We start from the raw sequence: 12735 nt of genomic DNA on the forward strand, positions 1-12735 counted from the left end.
CCGCTGGTGGTTTCAAGTATCTCGTTCAAGGCCGCTGTTCGGTATCGCACTACCCCAAATTCCGCATGCTCCGACGCGAAACAAGCTCAGCCCTCGCCGACTGGATCTTCGAGGATATCATGTGCCGATGGGGAACACTGGTAGAGATCGTCTCCGACAACGGACCAGCATTCGTCAAGGCGCTCGACCAGTTAGCGAAAAAGTACCACGTTCGGCACATCCGTATTTCGGGCTACAATTCCCGCGCCAACGGCATCGCCGAACGACCTCACTTCGACGTTCGGCAGGCTCTGTTCAAAACCGTTGATGGAGATCAGGCCAAGTGGAATCGTGCAGCTCATTTCGTATTCTGGGCTGATCGCATTACCGTTCGGCGCCGAATGGGTTGCTCGCCATACTTCGCAGCGACCGGAACCCATCCCCTTCTCCCCCTCGACATCGCCGAAGCCACCTACCTCCTGCCACCGCCGACCACAACCCTCAGCACCACCGACCTCATCGCCCGACGTGCCATAGCCTTGCAGAAACGCCGATCAGACCTCGCCCACCTTCGCAGCTCAGTAGTCGGCGCCCGTGTCCAGGCCGCCATCCGATTCGAACAACAGCATTCGGCCACCCTTCGCGACTTCAATTTCCACCGAGGCTCGCTTGTCCTGATGCGCAACACAGCCATAGAGAAGGCACTCAATCGGAAGATGCGTCCACGGTATTTAGGGCCATTGCTAGTAATTTCTAGGAATCGGGGAGGGGCGTATATTTTGGCCGAACTCGACGGATCGGTCTTTGACCGGCCAGTGGCGGCATTCCGCATTATTCCTTATTTTGCTCGCAGGTCTCTGAAGCTCGCCGACATTGAAGCCCTCCTCGACATCTCACAAGAACGCCTTCGGGCCATGGAAGAATCCCGATCGAGCAACGACGATGCCGAAGACGACGATGCCGACGAGGAGAATACTGACACCAGCTCCATCCGATCAGCAGAAGACGACGATGCGGGGTCGGCGACTTCTGACTAGACCCACCCTCCCACCCTTCGCTCTCTTTGGTCGGTGACTGGGGACAGTCATGATTTCAGTAGGGAGGAGGATGCACAGATATACCCATTCCTTATTTCACCTATTCGTCACAGACATGGACTGACACCCAAGCATTTCCACATCTCTTAGTACTTTTGCTGCCGACCGATCGCCGACCGAATAGTCGGCACTCATTTTCCCCATCACTCCTTCAAGTACCAAGCCGCATTGAAGACTTCTTCCGATTTGCGCAAAACCATAGGGTTTTATGCCTGTGATGACATACTGAGGCTTCCCCTAAGATTCCAGTTTATTGTCTTCATTTCTGCCGAACGCTTCGCTTACAAGTACATTCACACACAGTCATTTCGCCGACCGATTTCCCGAGACGACACCTCTAGTCTTCGCCGAACGTCACATTTCATCCAGGACAGTTTTTTTTTCTTTTATTTACATTCTAACTACTGTACAAGGGCCTGAATTCATTCGCTGGGTACAAAATCCCCCGACTCGGACATCGCCGAACCTTCCGACTGCGACGAATCCTCGACCATCACCATGTCCGAAGTCGCAGGACCCGAACGCGCTTCGAGGGACTCTAGCTCGGCCTGCCACATCGTGATCGAACGCGCCAGAAAGGCACGCGAACCCTCGGCAACGGCAATCCGGTACCGAATCTCAGAAGCGATGCCTTGCGCAACGGTCGGCAACAGACGGGAAGAGTTGGAAAGGGAGGGAATGACGGACGGACGGGAGCGAGGAGGATGAGAAGAGGAAGGGACAGCCTGGGTGGTCACCGGCAGGCGCTTCACCGGCTTCCTGGTCCGAGCGGCTGTACAAATCGCGATGAGCCCCTCCAAAACTTTACCGAACGACAACTTACCTTTGTTTTGCGCGATGCTGTCCCCGACCGACCGTTCGGGAACAAGCACCTCCACCCTACGTCTCTTTGTTGGGCGGGATGGCCCCTCCTCCACCGACTTTTCGATCGACTTCGCCTTACTAGCCGACTTCGCCTTCCCGGTAGACTTCCCCTTCCCCTTCGACGCCCCCTTTCCCTTGTCTTTTGATGTCCACCCAGGCTGGAAACTGCAACCCTTCCGCTCCCCGGTGCATTTGATACACGATACTTGGCCGGGCCTCAGGTAGCAACGGAACGCCCTGGTGGTGAAGTTGTCGGCGCAGCGATGACAGGCATAGTCAGCCTAGAAACGAAAGAAGATCAGTATCAGGACGAGGCGGCAAGAGGGAGGGGACGTACCAAGACATCACCAGGAAGTAGTCCAGGAGGATCCTCAAGAACCTTACCAGCGCCGTTCCGTTCCACCGGGGGACGAACCGTCGACATTCGGCCTGTGCCAGGACCTAGAGGAAGCACAACCCGCCCAGCAGTCGGCGTCTGTTGGCGCGCGAACTCGACGATAACAGCAGCGGCCGATTTCTTGCCCTTCGCATCGGTCGGGGCGGTGGACGCGACCAGATCCACGCTCATTCGGTTCATAGCGGCGGTCGCGGAGGCGAGTTCAGGATCGGCGATTGGAGACCCGGGACGAGAAAGCGAGTCGGCGACGGAAGGAGCGGGATGGGAAGAGGACACGATGGGAGCGGAAGGAGAGGGAGAGCGAAGAAAAAGGGGGAAGGGTAGGACGGACTCTGCTTCTAGGGCGGCCATTTGACGGTCCCCTTCTTCCGGATCCATCGATCCATCGAACATGGCCTCCACCAAGGCCTCCCGGCGCCGCTGACGATCATCTTCGGCGATACGCAAGGCAGCAGCAGCCCGCGCTGCCTCAGCCTCCTCAGCCTCGCGTTCGGCAATGGCGACCCGTGCCGATTCCTCCTCCAGGGCCTGTGCTTCGGCCGCTTGTCGCTGTTGCTGCGTCGCAAAGTGCGCCGCCCGTTGCGGTAGGATACGCGTTCCCCAGGCCAGCCAGTCATCGGTGGCCATGTGGTCGAGGCCATGCTCGGCCTCGGCGATCCAGTCGGCGAGTTCGGGAAGGTCTTGCCCACGCGCTGAGCGATCTAAAACAGCCTGAAAAGACGTCAGCGAGCAGCAGGGACAAGAGAAAAGAGCCGACTTACCACTCGCTTGGCGAAACCTCGCGCCCAGGCCTCGTAGTCCTTGTATTCGGCGGCACCATCCGGAAGGGAGAGCATATACTCTCCGAGTTTCGTCTTCAGGGCGGAGAGGAGGGCTGACATGTCGGAAGAGACGAAGGAATTGAGCGGTAGGCAAGCGGCGATGAGGGACTTGGTCGCTGGAGAATCAACGATCGGCACGTGACTGTGGTCACCTGACAAAGCCACGAGCCACTGCGCGCGGCAGTAATTGCGATACGCGCCACCGCGCCTTGCCGACACGCTCTCACGCCACCGTCTAGTTGGGACACGCTAGGCTTTAGCCACTTCCTCACCTAATCAGTTGCCACGCCACAGGACTTTGCCGACTCAGCCCCGGTCTCTCTTGCGCGCCGACCCGGTTCTTTCTACGACATCTCTTTGCCGATTATTCACCTGTGCCACATCCCTCCCACGCACCCACTCCTTTCCACGCCACCGCTCATAGCCGATCTTTTTCCCACGAAACTTGCCACACCGCTCCATTTTCCACGCCACAGCTATTCTTTCCACGCTATCGCTTGTTACCAACTCTTTCCCACATCCACGCCACCACATTTTCTACACCATTTTTTTCCCGCTCCGACTCATAGCCGACGACCACTGACTGAGGACAGTCAGGATTTCAGTAGGGAGGAGATGATGAGCATGCACCCGCGCTAGGGTCCGAGGGAGGTATTCGTGAAGCTTTGGGGAGATACCGAACAGCGCTCGACAAGTACCGAAGACGCCGACTATTACCGAACACGGTCGGTCCCTACCCGACCGACGACAAGCCACCGAAGGACGTTCGGCAGCACTTGGGTCAGTTCGCCCACACTTCACGTACTTACCATGACCGCATAGGAGTGTTACGATAAGTGTTTACGAGATCGGAGCCAGTATTCCGTATCGGCCGATGTCCTCCGTGAGTCGGTCGGTCCTTATCGTTTATCTTCCCGACTTCCGCATGGTCGGTCAAACGCGATCTTGCACCATTGCTTGGCCACCCTGGTCGTACGATACCTCTTCTTTATTTTTCATTGGCTCTCCAACGCCTGTTCCTGCTACCTACGCTCGGGCGACGGATCCCGAACGTTCGGGATTTCGACATCACTGATTACCTTTTACCTTATCACCTTCGGAACCCATATGGACATCTCACCTACCTTCTTATCTTCTCTGATCGCTGGGGCTTGGCGCCCATTCGACATCTACTCTCATTTCTTGTTTAATATTTTACTTAGGGGCTCTGTTTACTATAAAAACCTACATACAACTCTGGAATAAACCAGCTTTCGCACCCCACAGTTCAGAGCTCATTCGCACTCGTCTCAACCATCGAAATCGTCTTCGTCGACTTCCGAAAAACTTGTCATCCTCGTCGTTCGGCCTCATTCGCGTTCGTACTCGTCTCTTCGCTCGTACCCCCCCGTCCTCCCTCGTATATTGTCAGAGTCCCGTGTGGCTCTTGAAGCACGTAGTTGTCGGTCGCGACACTACCTTCTCATTACCGACCGCATCGCCGACACGACCGACCGAACGTTCGGTCGGTGTTCGGCGCAGTCCCGAAACCGTTCGGGCGCTATAATCTCACACTCCCCGATTGCTTCTCAGTACGCCTTCAATTTCTAAAGTCATCACTTACAATTCCTTGTGTATCAGATACTAGCTCCAGCACCCCTGCCTTAGAGGTTGTTTTAGTGTTGTGCTCGGCACTTAGAGCCACCTCTAGCGTAACAACGTCATCGATGAAAACAATGACAGGAACGGAATACACCATGCGCTGACCCGCCTTCTCTCGCAGAGGATGTGGGCATACTACTTGGTAGTCAGCTCTCTCTCCTATACATTCCTTTAATATGAAAGGCCGTGGAAATAAAATCACAGTAACACGCACCATCAAATATCAGTGGAGAAGCTTGGTTTTGAAGGAGGATATCGACAACGTTATACTTGAAGGTTGATACACGGACACCAACCATTTTGTCCGTCGCAACGTGCAGAGTTCCTTGCTGAAGACATAGTATTACTTAACTGAATGCTTAGACAGGGGCCAATGAACACAGACGCACCTCAGATCGATGGACACGATAGCCCAAGCCCCAGTGCTCTCCTGCACACAAGATCCACCGCTTTGCAATGAACAGATCTCCGTGGTCCCGCTGAATTAGCTCATCCACATAGTATATTGTGCCGTTGGAGCGCACGGTTGCAGTGAGTATGTTGTCAGGAACATCAACTAGCAGCTTCGCCGCATTCCATATGCTGCCTTGGAGGTCTTCGGGATACAGTGGTCCCATCTTGCTACGAGTAATGGGGTTGGCAAAATCCTATGCACAAGTGTGAAGTCAAGTACCATCCACGATGCTAGTAGAAGCACAATGCGCACCTCTGCCACGGATTGCGCTATGTCATTCAGATACCAGACATTGCCGGAGGAGGAGCATTCACGGTGGGTCGGATTTCCGATCGCATGTCTCAGTTCTGCTCGAGTGCGCTGCATTGTATCGTAGGTCGGCGGATTGGCACCAAGTTCCCTCGCCCATGACAGTATTGCATGCTGTTGCGTACGAGAGAAGCGCAGACGAGGTGCACTGAGTAAAAGGTGGGTTAAGAATGTCTGTAAAATAATCAGTGTACATCGTGAAGAGGATGTCACGAGTGAAACATTCAACATACAGCCTTGTTAGGCCACGGAAACCATTCCTGCTGTTGTACGGACGATGTTGATGGTATGGAGGGCTGTGGGCTTTTGGAAGGCAGCTTTCCTAGAATTGAATACTCAGCACTATTGACTGTTGGAATACATCTGGGTGACCTACTGAAGACGCTGTCATCATACCAGTCATCGCCTTCTGAGTCTGTGCCATCGGACATATCGCCCTCATCCGTGTCATGCAAGGGTATTTCTTCGGACTCATGACGCATGCTTGCCGCTCGTAATGTACGCACAAAAGACTTGAGAAGGGGATCTGTAACGTCATCTTCGAGCTGATCTAGAAAATCGGACGGCCCTTCATCATATCCTGCATCAGTTGCTTCTGTACTGCCTGCTGGTCAGATAGGAGGCTGGTCAGTTGATATTCTACATCACAAGCCAGCTGGACTGCACGCACTGCGCTCAGAGTGAGGTGTGCACTTATCGACGTCTTCCACTGATCGCTCCGCTTTGAGGTGAACATAGCCTTTATGACCCTGGCTATTCATATGCTTCCGAAGCTCTGAGGAGGTCATGTTGACCGTCCACTGTGTACGAGGGCATACTACACATTCAGCAAAACCGTTCCGGCAGTATCTAAACTCCACTGCTAATGTGGATCTATCACCGGCACTCCTGCACTTTGGAAACCAGAGTTCAACTTACTTTCAATTCCAGTTTCCAACTTGCAAGGATTGTACATAAAGAAAATTGAAGCCTACTGTTTTGCGAGATAGAGAGCACGGATTTGTTGTGTTGAAAACTTAAAAAACTGTTAAGGATTATCTATTACTACACAAGGAAGGAACGAGGCCATGACGATGTGGATATCACAGATCTGGAGATTTGCCTCAGATTTCCGACGTCTTGAGCCGATAAGGGTGGGCCCTCGAACGGGATGTTGCTCCGATGCAGGAATCGATGTGGGAGGAGAGTTGGAGGCACGGCGTTGTTTTTATGGCGAAATCATGCTCACATCACCATCAACTTGCTCACGTTGGACCAAGGGCGCGTTTCATGTCGGAGTGTGACTGAGTTCAGGGTCCAGCCGATGTTGCTCCATTTTTCACCGTCCATTGTCGGATACACTCCGGCGGTGTAGTAGCACATTTGCTTTAAAGAGCTCAGAACCAGGCAACTTTCACACCTGCCATTCACTGCTCCTCGGTATCCCCGGGAAGATGCCTAGATCAATCGGATACAATGTCATCGTAAGCATGCATTCTCATCAGCCACAATGGCCAAACTTCCTACAAAGCAAACTCTCAAGATCAACTAGACAATCCATGAGGCCCAGAACACACTGTCTCAACCCCATATAAAAACTGAAGCGCCGATTACATGCCGAGGCCGAAGTCGGTGTGGGTGGTGAATGTTCGTTGATGATGATTTATGAGTACTGAGTCCCGAAGTACTATCGTGAGGGATGAGAGGGGTCAGGGCTATTTGATGATAAAACCCCACATTCACTCTGTGTTCTCCCACTCGATATGCATCTGGCGTTACTCTTGGTTGCAGTCCAGTGTAGAGTGTATGGAATAAACATGAGTGCTCGATCTCTTAATCACAATTAATAACATCTTATCTTATCGGAGCCTGACTAGATTTGTGAGTGACGTGACCGAGTCTTAGTCACTGCTTGAACTCCACGATCATGAGCGAGTACTGGGTCTCAAAGAAACGCTACTTCTGCAAGTACTGCGACATCTACATCACAGATGATGCTCCATCCAGACAGCAGCATGAAAGTGGGCTCCGGCATCAAGGAAACAAGGATCGCTTCGTCCGCGGTCTTTACAAGGCTGGAGAGAAGCGCAAAAAGGACTTAGAGGAGGAGAAGAGGGAGATGGCGAGGATCGAGCAGGTGCGTTTTTCTTCATCCTATCCCTGATTGGGACTCATGGCACGTCGTGCGCATAGGCTGCGCAAGCAGCTTTCTCGCAGGATGTAGGCGCTGGGCACGCCAAGCCGATCACATCGCACACACCTACACCTAGCGTAGCATCATCGAGTCGGAAACCAGCCCCAAGAGCAGGCGGCGTATTCGCTGACTACTCAACGGCAGAATCGCTCGGTTACACAGACCCCGACCTCGAGCACGCGCTCGCCGAGGCGGAACGGCGGCAGCAGCAAGGGTTCGTGGGGGAGTGGCAGATTGTCGAGAATACGACACCACCAATGTCTGCTCATTTCGGGGGGCAGCCAGCTGAGGACATAAAGTCGGGGGCGGAGCCTGCAGAGGGAGGCAACAAACGCCGGGCAGAGGAGCCGTTGGACGAAGAAGATGAGCACCGGTGGAAGTTGAGAAAGAAGACGATAAGTGTGGGGCTAGGAGAAATATATGATCCAGGTATCATCGCGATCAAGGTCAAGCCAAAAAAGGAGGAGCCCAAAGACGACGCGGGCGTATTGCGAGGCAAGGGAACCTTGGGCGGCGATGCAATTGGTATCAAGGCAGGGACAGGAGAGACCGGCCCAAAGGCAAGTGCGATGCCTAGGTGGACATCTGTAAAATGGAAGAAGACAGGTGTTGCTGAGGCTGATGGTGATGCTGAGGTGCCCTCTGCCTCTGAAGAGAACGCGGTTCCAAACTCTGATAATATTCTGGATTCAGAGACAGTTGATGCTAATGGCGAGACAAAGGAGGAGCCTAACGAGGGCGCGCTCGAACCTTTGGTCAAAGAAGAGGAGAGTGTAACAGCAGCATCTACCACACTTGGGGGCAACTTGTTCAAGAAACGCAGAATACCTATCGCGGCTGGTGCTGGACGACGAGGAAGAACTTTTTGAGAGACATTGCTCATATTGTTTTGTATGTCATATTGGCACGATGATCGACTGATAATCGACGGTGCCTCATACGCGCATGAAGTAGATTGGACACCGGTGATGCATATCTTTCACCCAGCGTTCTCAGTGTGCAAATACTTCCCAGTCTTATGCGCGATCGAGAGGATCTGTTGTGATGCTTCCGCTGAAAACAGAACAGAACAGAACAGAACAGCAAATTTAAGCGTATAATACAGCGTTATCAAACATGGCGCTTGATAAAGAGATCACAGAAGAAATCCATCACATATCAAGCAGTCGCAGCAATTGGTCGAGGCACAGAAGCCTGTCGCAAATCTGGCACTACCGTCGCAGCGCCCGTGGTATCATTGATGTCAAGCCCCACCTGGAGCTTCACAGCGCGACATTCAGCCACGAAGTCCGTGAACATCTGTACACAGGGATCGTATAAGCCAAGATCGACGGGAGAGATTTGACAATGTACCTCGATAGTGTCGAGTGGTCCGCCTGCACTCTCCGGATGGAACTGCACGCCCCAAACGCGCTTCCCAGATTCTGCAGTCGACTTGATGCCTTCGACAGACGAATCGTTGCAGTTAATAAAGAAAGGCTCCCAGCCTTGTGGGAAAGGGTCTTGGAGTTTCAGAGCATACTGGTGATTTTGACTGAATTCAACGTCAGAACTTGTCACGATAGATATAAAGAAAGGAAGGTGGGGCGCACCTAGTCACATAGACGCGTCCAGCCTTGATAGATCCGGACGAAGCTAATGCCAATACGGGCTGATTGTGCCCACGATTTCCGAACGTCATCCGGTAGGCATCGAGCCCCGCAGCCATACCAATGATCTGGTGACCCATGCAGATGCCAAAGATCGGTTTGGTCCACTCAGCCAGCGTCTGTCGCAACTTCAACGCGGCGTCCCAGCACTGCTGCGGGTCACCTGGTCCATTCGACAAAAACAGTCCATCAAATTGATCCCGGACGCTGTTGAAATCATAGTTCCACGGCATGACTGTGACAGCAGCGCCACGGCGGACGAGCGAGCGCAGAATGTTGGCCTTCGCACCGAAGTCAAGAACAGCGATCTTGACGTCGCCGGTGGGGTTAAGTACGTAAGGCTCTTTGGTGGACACCTGGTCGACGAGGTTCTCCTGGCTCGGATCCCAGTACTCGTGCTCAGCAGGCGCCGGCTGCGATACATCGGCACCGACAGCAAGACGTCCAAGAGTGGTACCTTGATCACGGAGAAGTGTGGTGATGGCACGAGTATCCACACCCGTGATGCCTGGGATGTTGTAGCGATTGCACCACGATGCGATGGATTCAACGGCAAGATAGTGGGAATATTTTTCTGCCACGTCCGCGACCACAACGCCGGCACACTGGATCCCTTGGGATTCAAGAACGACACCGACATTTTGTGCGTCCATGGGAGCCTTGTTGCTTGGTACGCCGTAATTGCCAATGAGAGGGGTGGTGAAAACAAGGATTTGGCCACGGTATGACGGGTCTGTCATCGATTCTGTGTCTGATGATGAACGCGGGTCAGCTGCTGTTCAAAGACACTTCATGAAAAGCAAAATGCTACGTACATGACGTAATAGAAGTGGAGAAAACAGTCTCGCCATAGATACTTCGAGGGGCCCCAAAAGATCGTCCAGAGAATGACTGGCCAGTCTTGAGATGCAGCACAGCGGGCGTTGTCGATGTAGCCGAGCTGGCATGGGTTGCAAAGCCCCTATAGATACGAGGAAGACGGAGAAGAGGTCGAAAAAACATTGTGGTGCTTGATTTAATGAACCGGTAAGGAGAAAACGAGGTCGCTGAGATAGCTAGAAGAGTGAAGGGGGGGGGCTGTGAGCAACCAGTCCTCGCACATATCAAGAATTAAGAAGGACATACTCGTCGCGAGTGAGCTTGTTGAACATGAACGGGTGGGGATTGCCCAGGTCAACGATGGGGTGGTGGTTCGGGGAAAAGAAAAACGAGTCAAATTTCATTGATAAATGGCGAACTTTCTTACGTCTCACACGTGATCGTTAACAACCATTCAATTTGTAAGCAAAGTCGAACTAAACCTCAGACTAATAAGCCGATCCTGTCGAGCCCACAATCTAGGTACTACAACCACCTCCTCCAAGATGACGGAGTCATCAAACAACGCGATGACTGTTCTGGATCGGTCAAAACACGGTTCCATCTATCCGCATATTTGGAAATACACAGAGCGGTGCAAATTATGCCATTAGTTTATTCCACCCTCTATCCTGCTGGTCCCCAAGGCATCCGTCCTCACCGTAAAGCAGACAGGCACAGCCCTTCACCAGAATACTATAAGCGAGATCAGTACGTAGAGCCCCACTGGCGGCCACGCAGCGCCTAAAAAGTCAGAGCCGAAGCGCCCCACAAAGCCCTTCGGCCGCTGCTGTTGTCCGGATTTCCAAAACCGCGGGAGCCTCCACGGTCCTCGTGTGCCCCGGCGCTGTAGTGCGGAGAAAGAAGACGACTTCGATGCCGAGCCTGGTACAGGGAGGCCGTGATCCTCAACGTCCACGTCAAACAGCTCATATTGCTCTGCACGTGCATGTCGACGCGACGGTGCCATGAAACCACTCGACGGGAAATATGTGGCACTGTGGTGAACGATCACGCACAGCGTGAGGAGGAAGAGAGGTAGGTATATCCAGATGTATATGCTCAGCTGGTTCGGGAGGAAGCACGGGCGGTCGGCAAACGTGGAAAGGGGTGCGTCGTCTTGCTGTGAGTAAGGGGGGCCCGAGGGGGACAGCGAGAGGAGATGAAAGCCTGGGCGGGCGATACCCATGGCCATAGAAAACGATTTGACGGACACCTCGCGCACCTCCGTAGGCGTGATCGGCGAATCATCTTCGATGCGAAGTCTATGCGTGTATTCACAATAATCGTGGTCGTCGCCGCTAAGAAATCATCGCGAAACGGGGTTCAGTCAAGAGACCGGTGCTTCGTTCTTTTCTGAGATGGATGCGCACCTGAATACGAGCGAGGGCCGGAAAGTTTCCAGAAGCATATTGGTGGTTGCCTGCGACAGCGTGTTTTCGTACCCGGCGCCTCGCCCAGCGCGGATCCAGCCTTTCTCACGTAGAGGCCCGCAGGAGGCGCCTTCGGGACGAGAGAGTGGGATGTGTGAGAATAAAATCAATGGTTTGCGTGGCAGATCTGAATATTTTCGAGCTTAGCCTTTCCGCGATGCCTGGGAAGCAAAAAAAGAAACGAGCCGAGAAAAATAGACGTACTCCCGCCAGAATTCAGCGAGTGAATGAACTTGGCTTCTTTGAGTTCCTTTGGCAGCCATTGGGTGCCCTCTTGACCCTGTTGTTTACGTACCCGATCTTCCTCGACCAGAATGGGCGCGTCTATGAGCACGAGGGAATGATTTGCCAGCGAGACGTGCTGATTCAACGGCCCAAAATTCGACATATACCGTAGGCGCGCCATTTTCTTCTTGTCTGCTGTAGCACCAATTCTGTTCGGAGAAATCAGTCAAATTCAAAGACATGAGGGATCAGCAGGCGAACCCGACATCGTGATTGCCTGGCAAATAATAGATAGGGGCCGTTGATATCGGGGAGAATATATTATAGAAACGATGGAGGTAAGCGTTATATCTACTCATTTGTATAATGAGGCCACAACGGTATGATGGGAATTTATATGGTAGACGCACTCGTTTGGGGACAAATCATCCCGGCCGTTGTCCATCATGTCTCCAAGAAATACGACCGCGTCCGGACGCGTCGCCTTTGCGGCTCGCCAGGACTTTCTCAGGTTGAGGTCGACGATATATTGGCTGAGAGACATGAGCCAAGGATTACGACCAGGATACGAATCGTGATTGAGGACTTGCGGATCCGCAACAATAAGAATACGTTGGGACCGCGCACCCTAGATGATGCATATCTTCCTTCCACGTTCAGACATTTTCAAGCAAATATGAAGGACGCACGGAGCGGTGAGCAGGCTCGGGCCATGTACAGGTAGCAGTACTGTAGTAGAAGATGCCTAACTCACACCAGAGAACTACGAGGAACCACATATATCGCACGAGCGATATCCGATTCGCGCGCGAGAGCAAGGACGTCCACATCCAGT

The 12735-nt window shown here is 53.1% G+C and overlaps 6 protein-coding genes across 6 annotated transcripts; 1 reads left to right on the forward strand and 5 right to left on the reverse strand.

Annotated features, from left to right (window-relative positions):
* Positions 1-1498: 1498 nt before the first annotated feature.
* On the reverse strand, positions 1499-3218 carry HETIRDRAFT_321212 (uncharacterized protein; the record flags this gene model as incomplete). Its single annotated transcript, XM_009548976.1, has 4 exons — positions 1499-1848; positions 1900-2221; positions 2278-3048; positions 3099-3218. 4 exons carry the CDS (start codon positions 3216-3218, stop codon positions 1499-1501), a joined length of 1563 nt encoding a protein of 520 aa, XP_009547271.1.
* Positions 3219-3695: 477 nt separating this feature from the next.
* HETIRDRAFT_320967 (uncharacterized protein) lies at positions 3696-3959 on the reverse strand (the record flags this gene model as incomplete). The annotated part of the gene is made up of 1 exon (XM_009548977.1): positions 3696-3959. A coding segment is annotated over one exon (264 nt), but the record flags the coding sequence as incomplete, so codon positions are not given.
* Positions 3960-4737: 778 nt separating this feature from the next.
* On the reverse strand, positions 4738-6044 carry HETIRDRAFT_319612 (uncharacterized protein; the record flags this gene model as incomplete). The annotated part of the gene is made up of 6 exons (XM_009548978.1): positions 4738-4958; positions 5014-5128; positions 5189-5446; positions 5506-5736; positions 5796-5884; positions 5939-6044. 6 exons carry the CDS (start codon positions 6042-6044, stop codon positions 4738-4740), a joined length of 1020 nt encoding a protein of 339 aa, XP_009547273.1.
* Positions 6045-7468: 1424 nt separating this feature from the next.
* Positions 7469-8211, forward strand: HETIRDRAFT_246235 (uncharacterized protein; the record flags this gene model as incomplete). Its single annotated transcript, XM_009548979.1, has 2 exons — positions 7469-7678; positions 7735-8211. Coding segments are annotated over 2 exons (687 nt in total), but the record flags the coding sequence as incomplete, so codon positions are not given.
* A 591-nt stretch (positions 8212-8802) lies between these two features.
* HETIRDRAFT_385108 (uncharacterized protein) lies at positions 8803-10582 on the reverse strand. Its single transcript, XM_009548980.1, has 5 exons — positions 10510-10582; positions 10200-10439; positions 9328-10135; positions 9089-9269; positions 8803-9034 (listed from the first exon to the last, which is right to left on the reverse strand). Exons 2-5 carry the CDS (start codon positions 10384-10386, stop codon positions 8894-8896), a joined length of 1317 nt encoding a protein of 438 aa, XP_009547275.1. The 5' UTR covers positions 10387-10439; positions 10510-10582; the 3' UTR covers positions 8803-8893.
* Positions 10583-11251: 669 nt separating this feature from the next.
* HETIRDRAFT_21171 (uncharacterized protein) lies at positions 11252-12718 on the reverse strand (the record flags this gene model as incomplete). The annotated part of the gene is made up of 6 exons (XM_009548586.1): positions 11252-11543; positions 11616-11802; positions 11880-12109; positions 12162-12254; positions 12323-12528; positions 12590-12718. Coding segments are annotated over 6 exons (1137 nt in total), but the record flags the coding sequence as incomplete, so codon positions are not given.
* Positions 12719-12735: the final 17 nt, after the last annotated feature.

Source organism: Heterobasidion irregulare (genome assembly GCF_000320585.1).
Source record: "Heterobasidion irregulare TC 32-1 unplaced genomic scaffold scaffold_06, whole genome shotgun sequence".
Classification (NCBI taxonomy): domain Eukaryota; kingdom Fungi; phylum Basidiomycota; class Agaricomycetes; order Russulales; family Bondarzewiaceae; genus Heterobasidion; species Heterobasidion irregulare.

Coding starts and splice junctions, on each gene's coding strand:
- HETIRDRAFT_385108 (XM_009548980.1), bottom strand. CDS start 10,386: ATGTTTTTTCGACCTCTTCTCCGTCTTCCTCGTATCTATAGGGGCTTT. Junction 10,136..10,199: donor CTCCACTTCTATTACGTCAT/GTACGTAGCATT, acceptor GTTCATCATCAG/ACACAGAATCGATGACAGAC. Junction 9,035..9,088: donor GACCACTCGACACTATCGAG/GTACATTGTCAA, acceptor CCCTGTGTACAG/ATGTTCACGGACTTCGTGGC.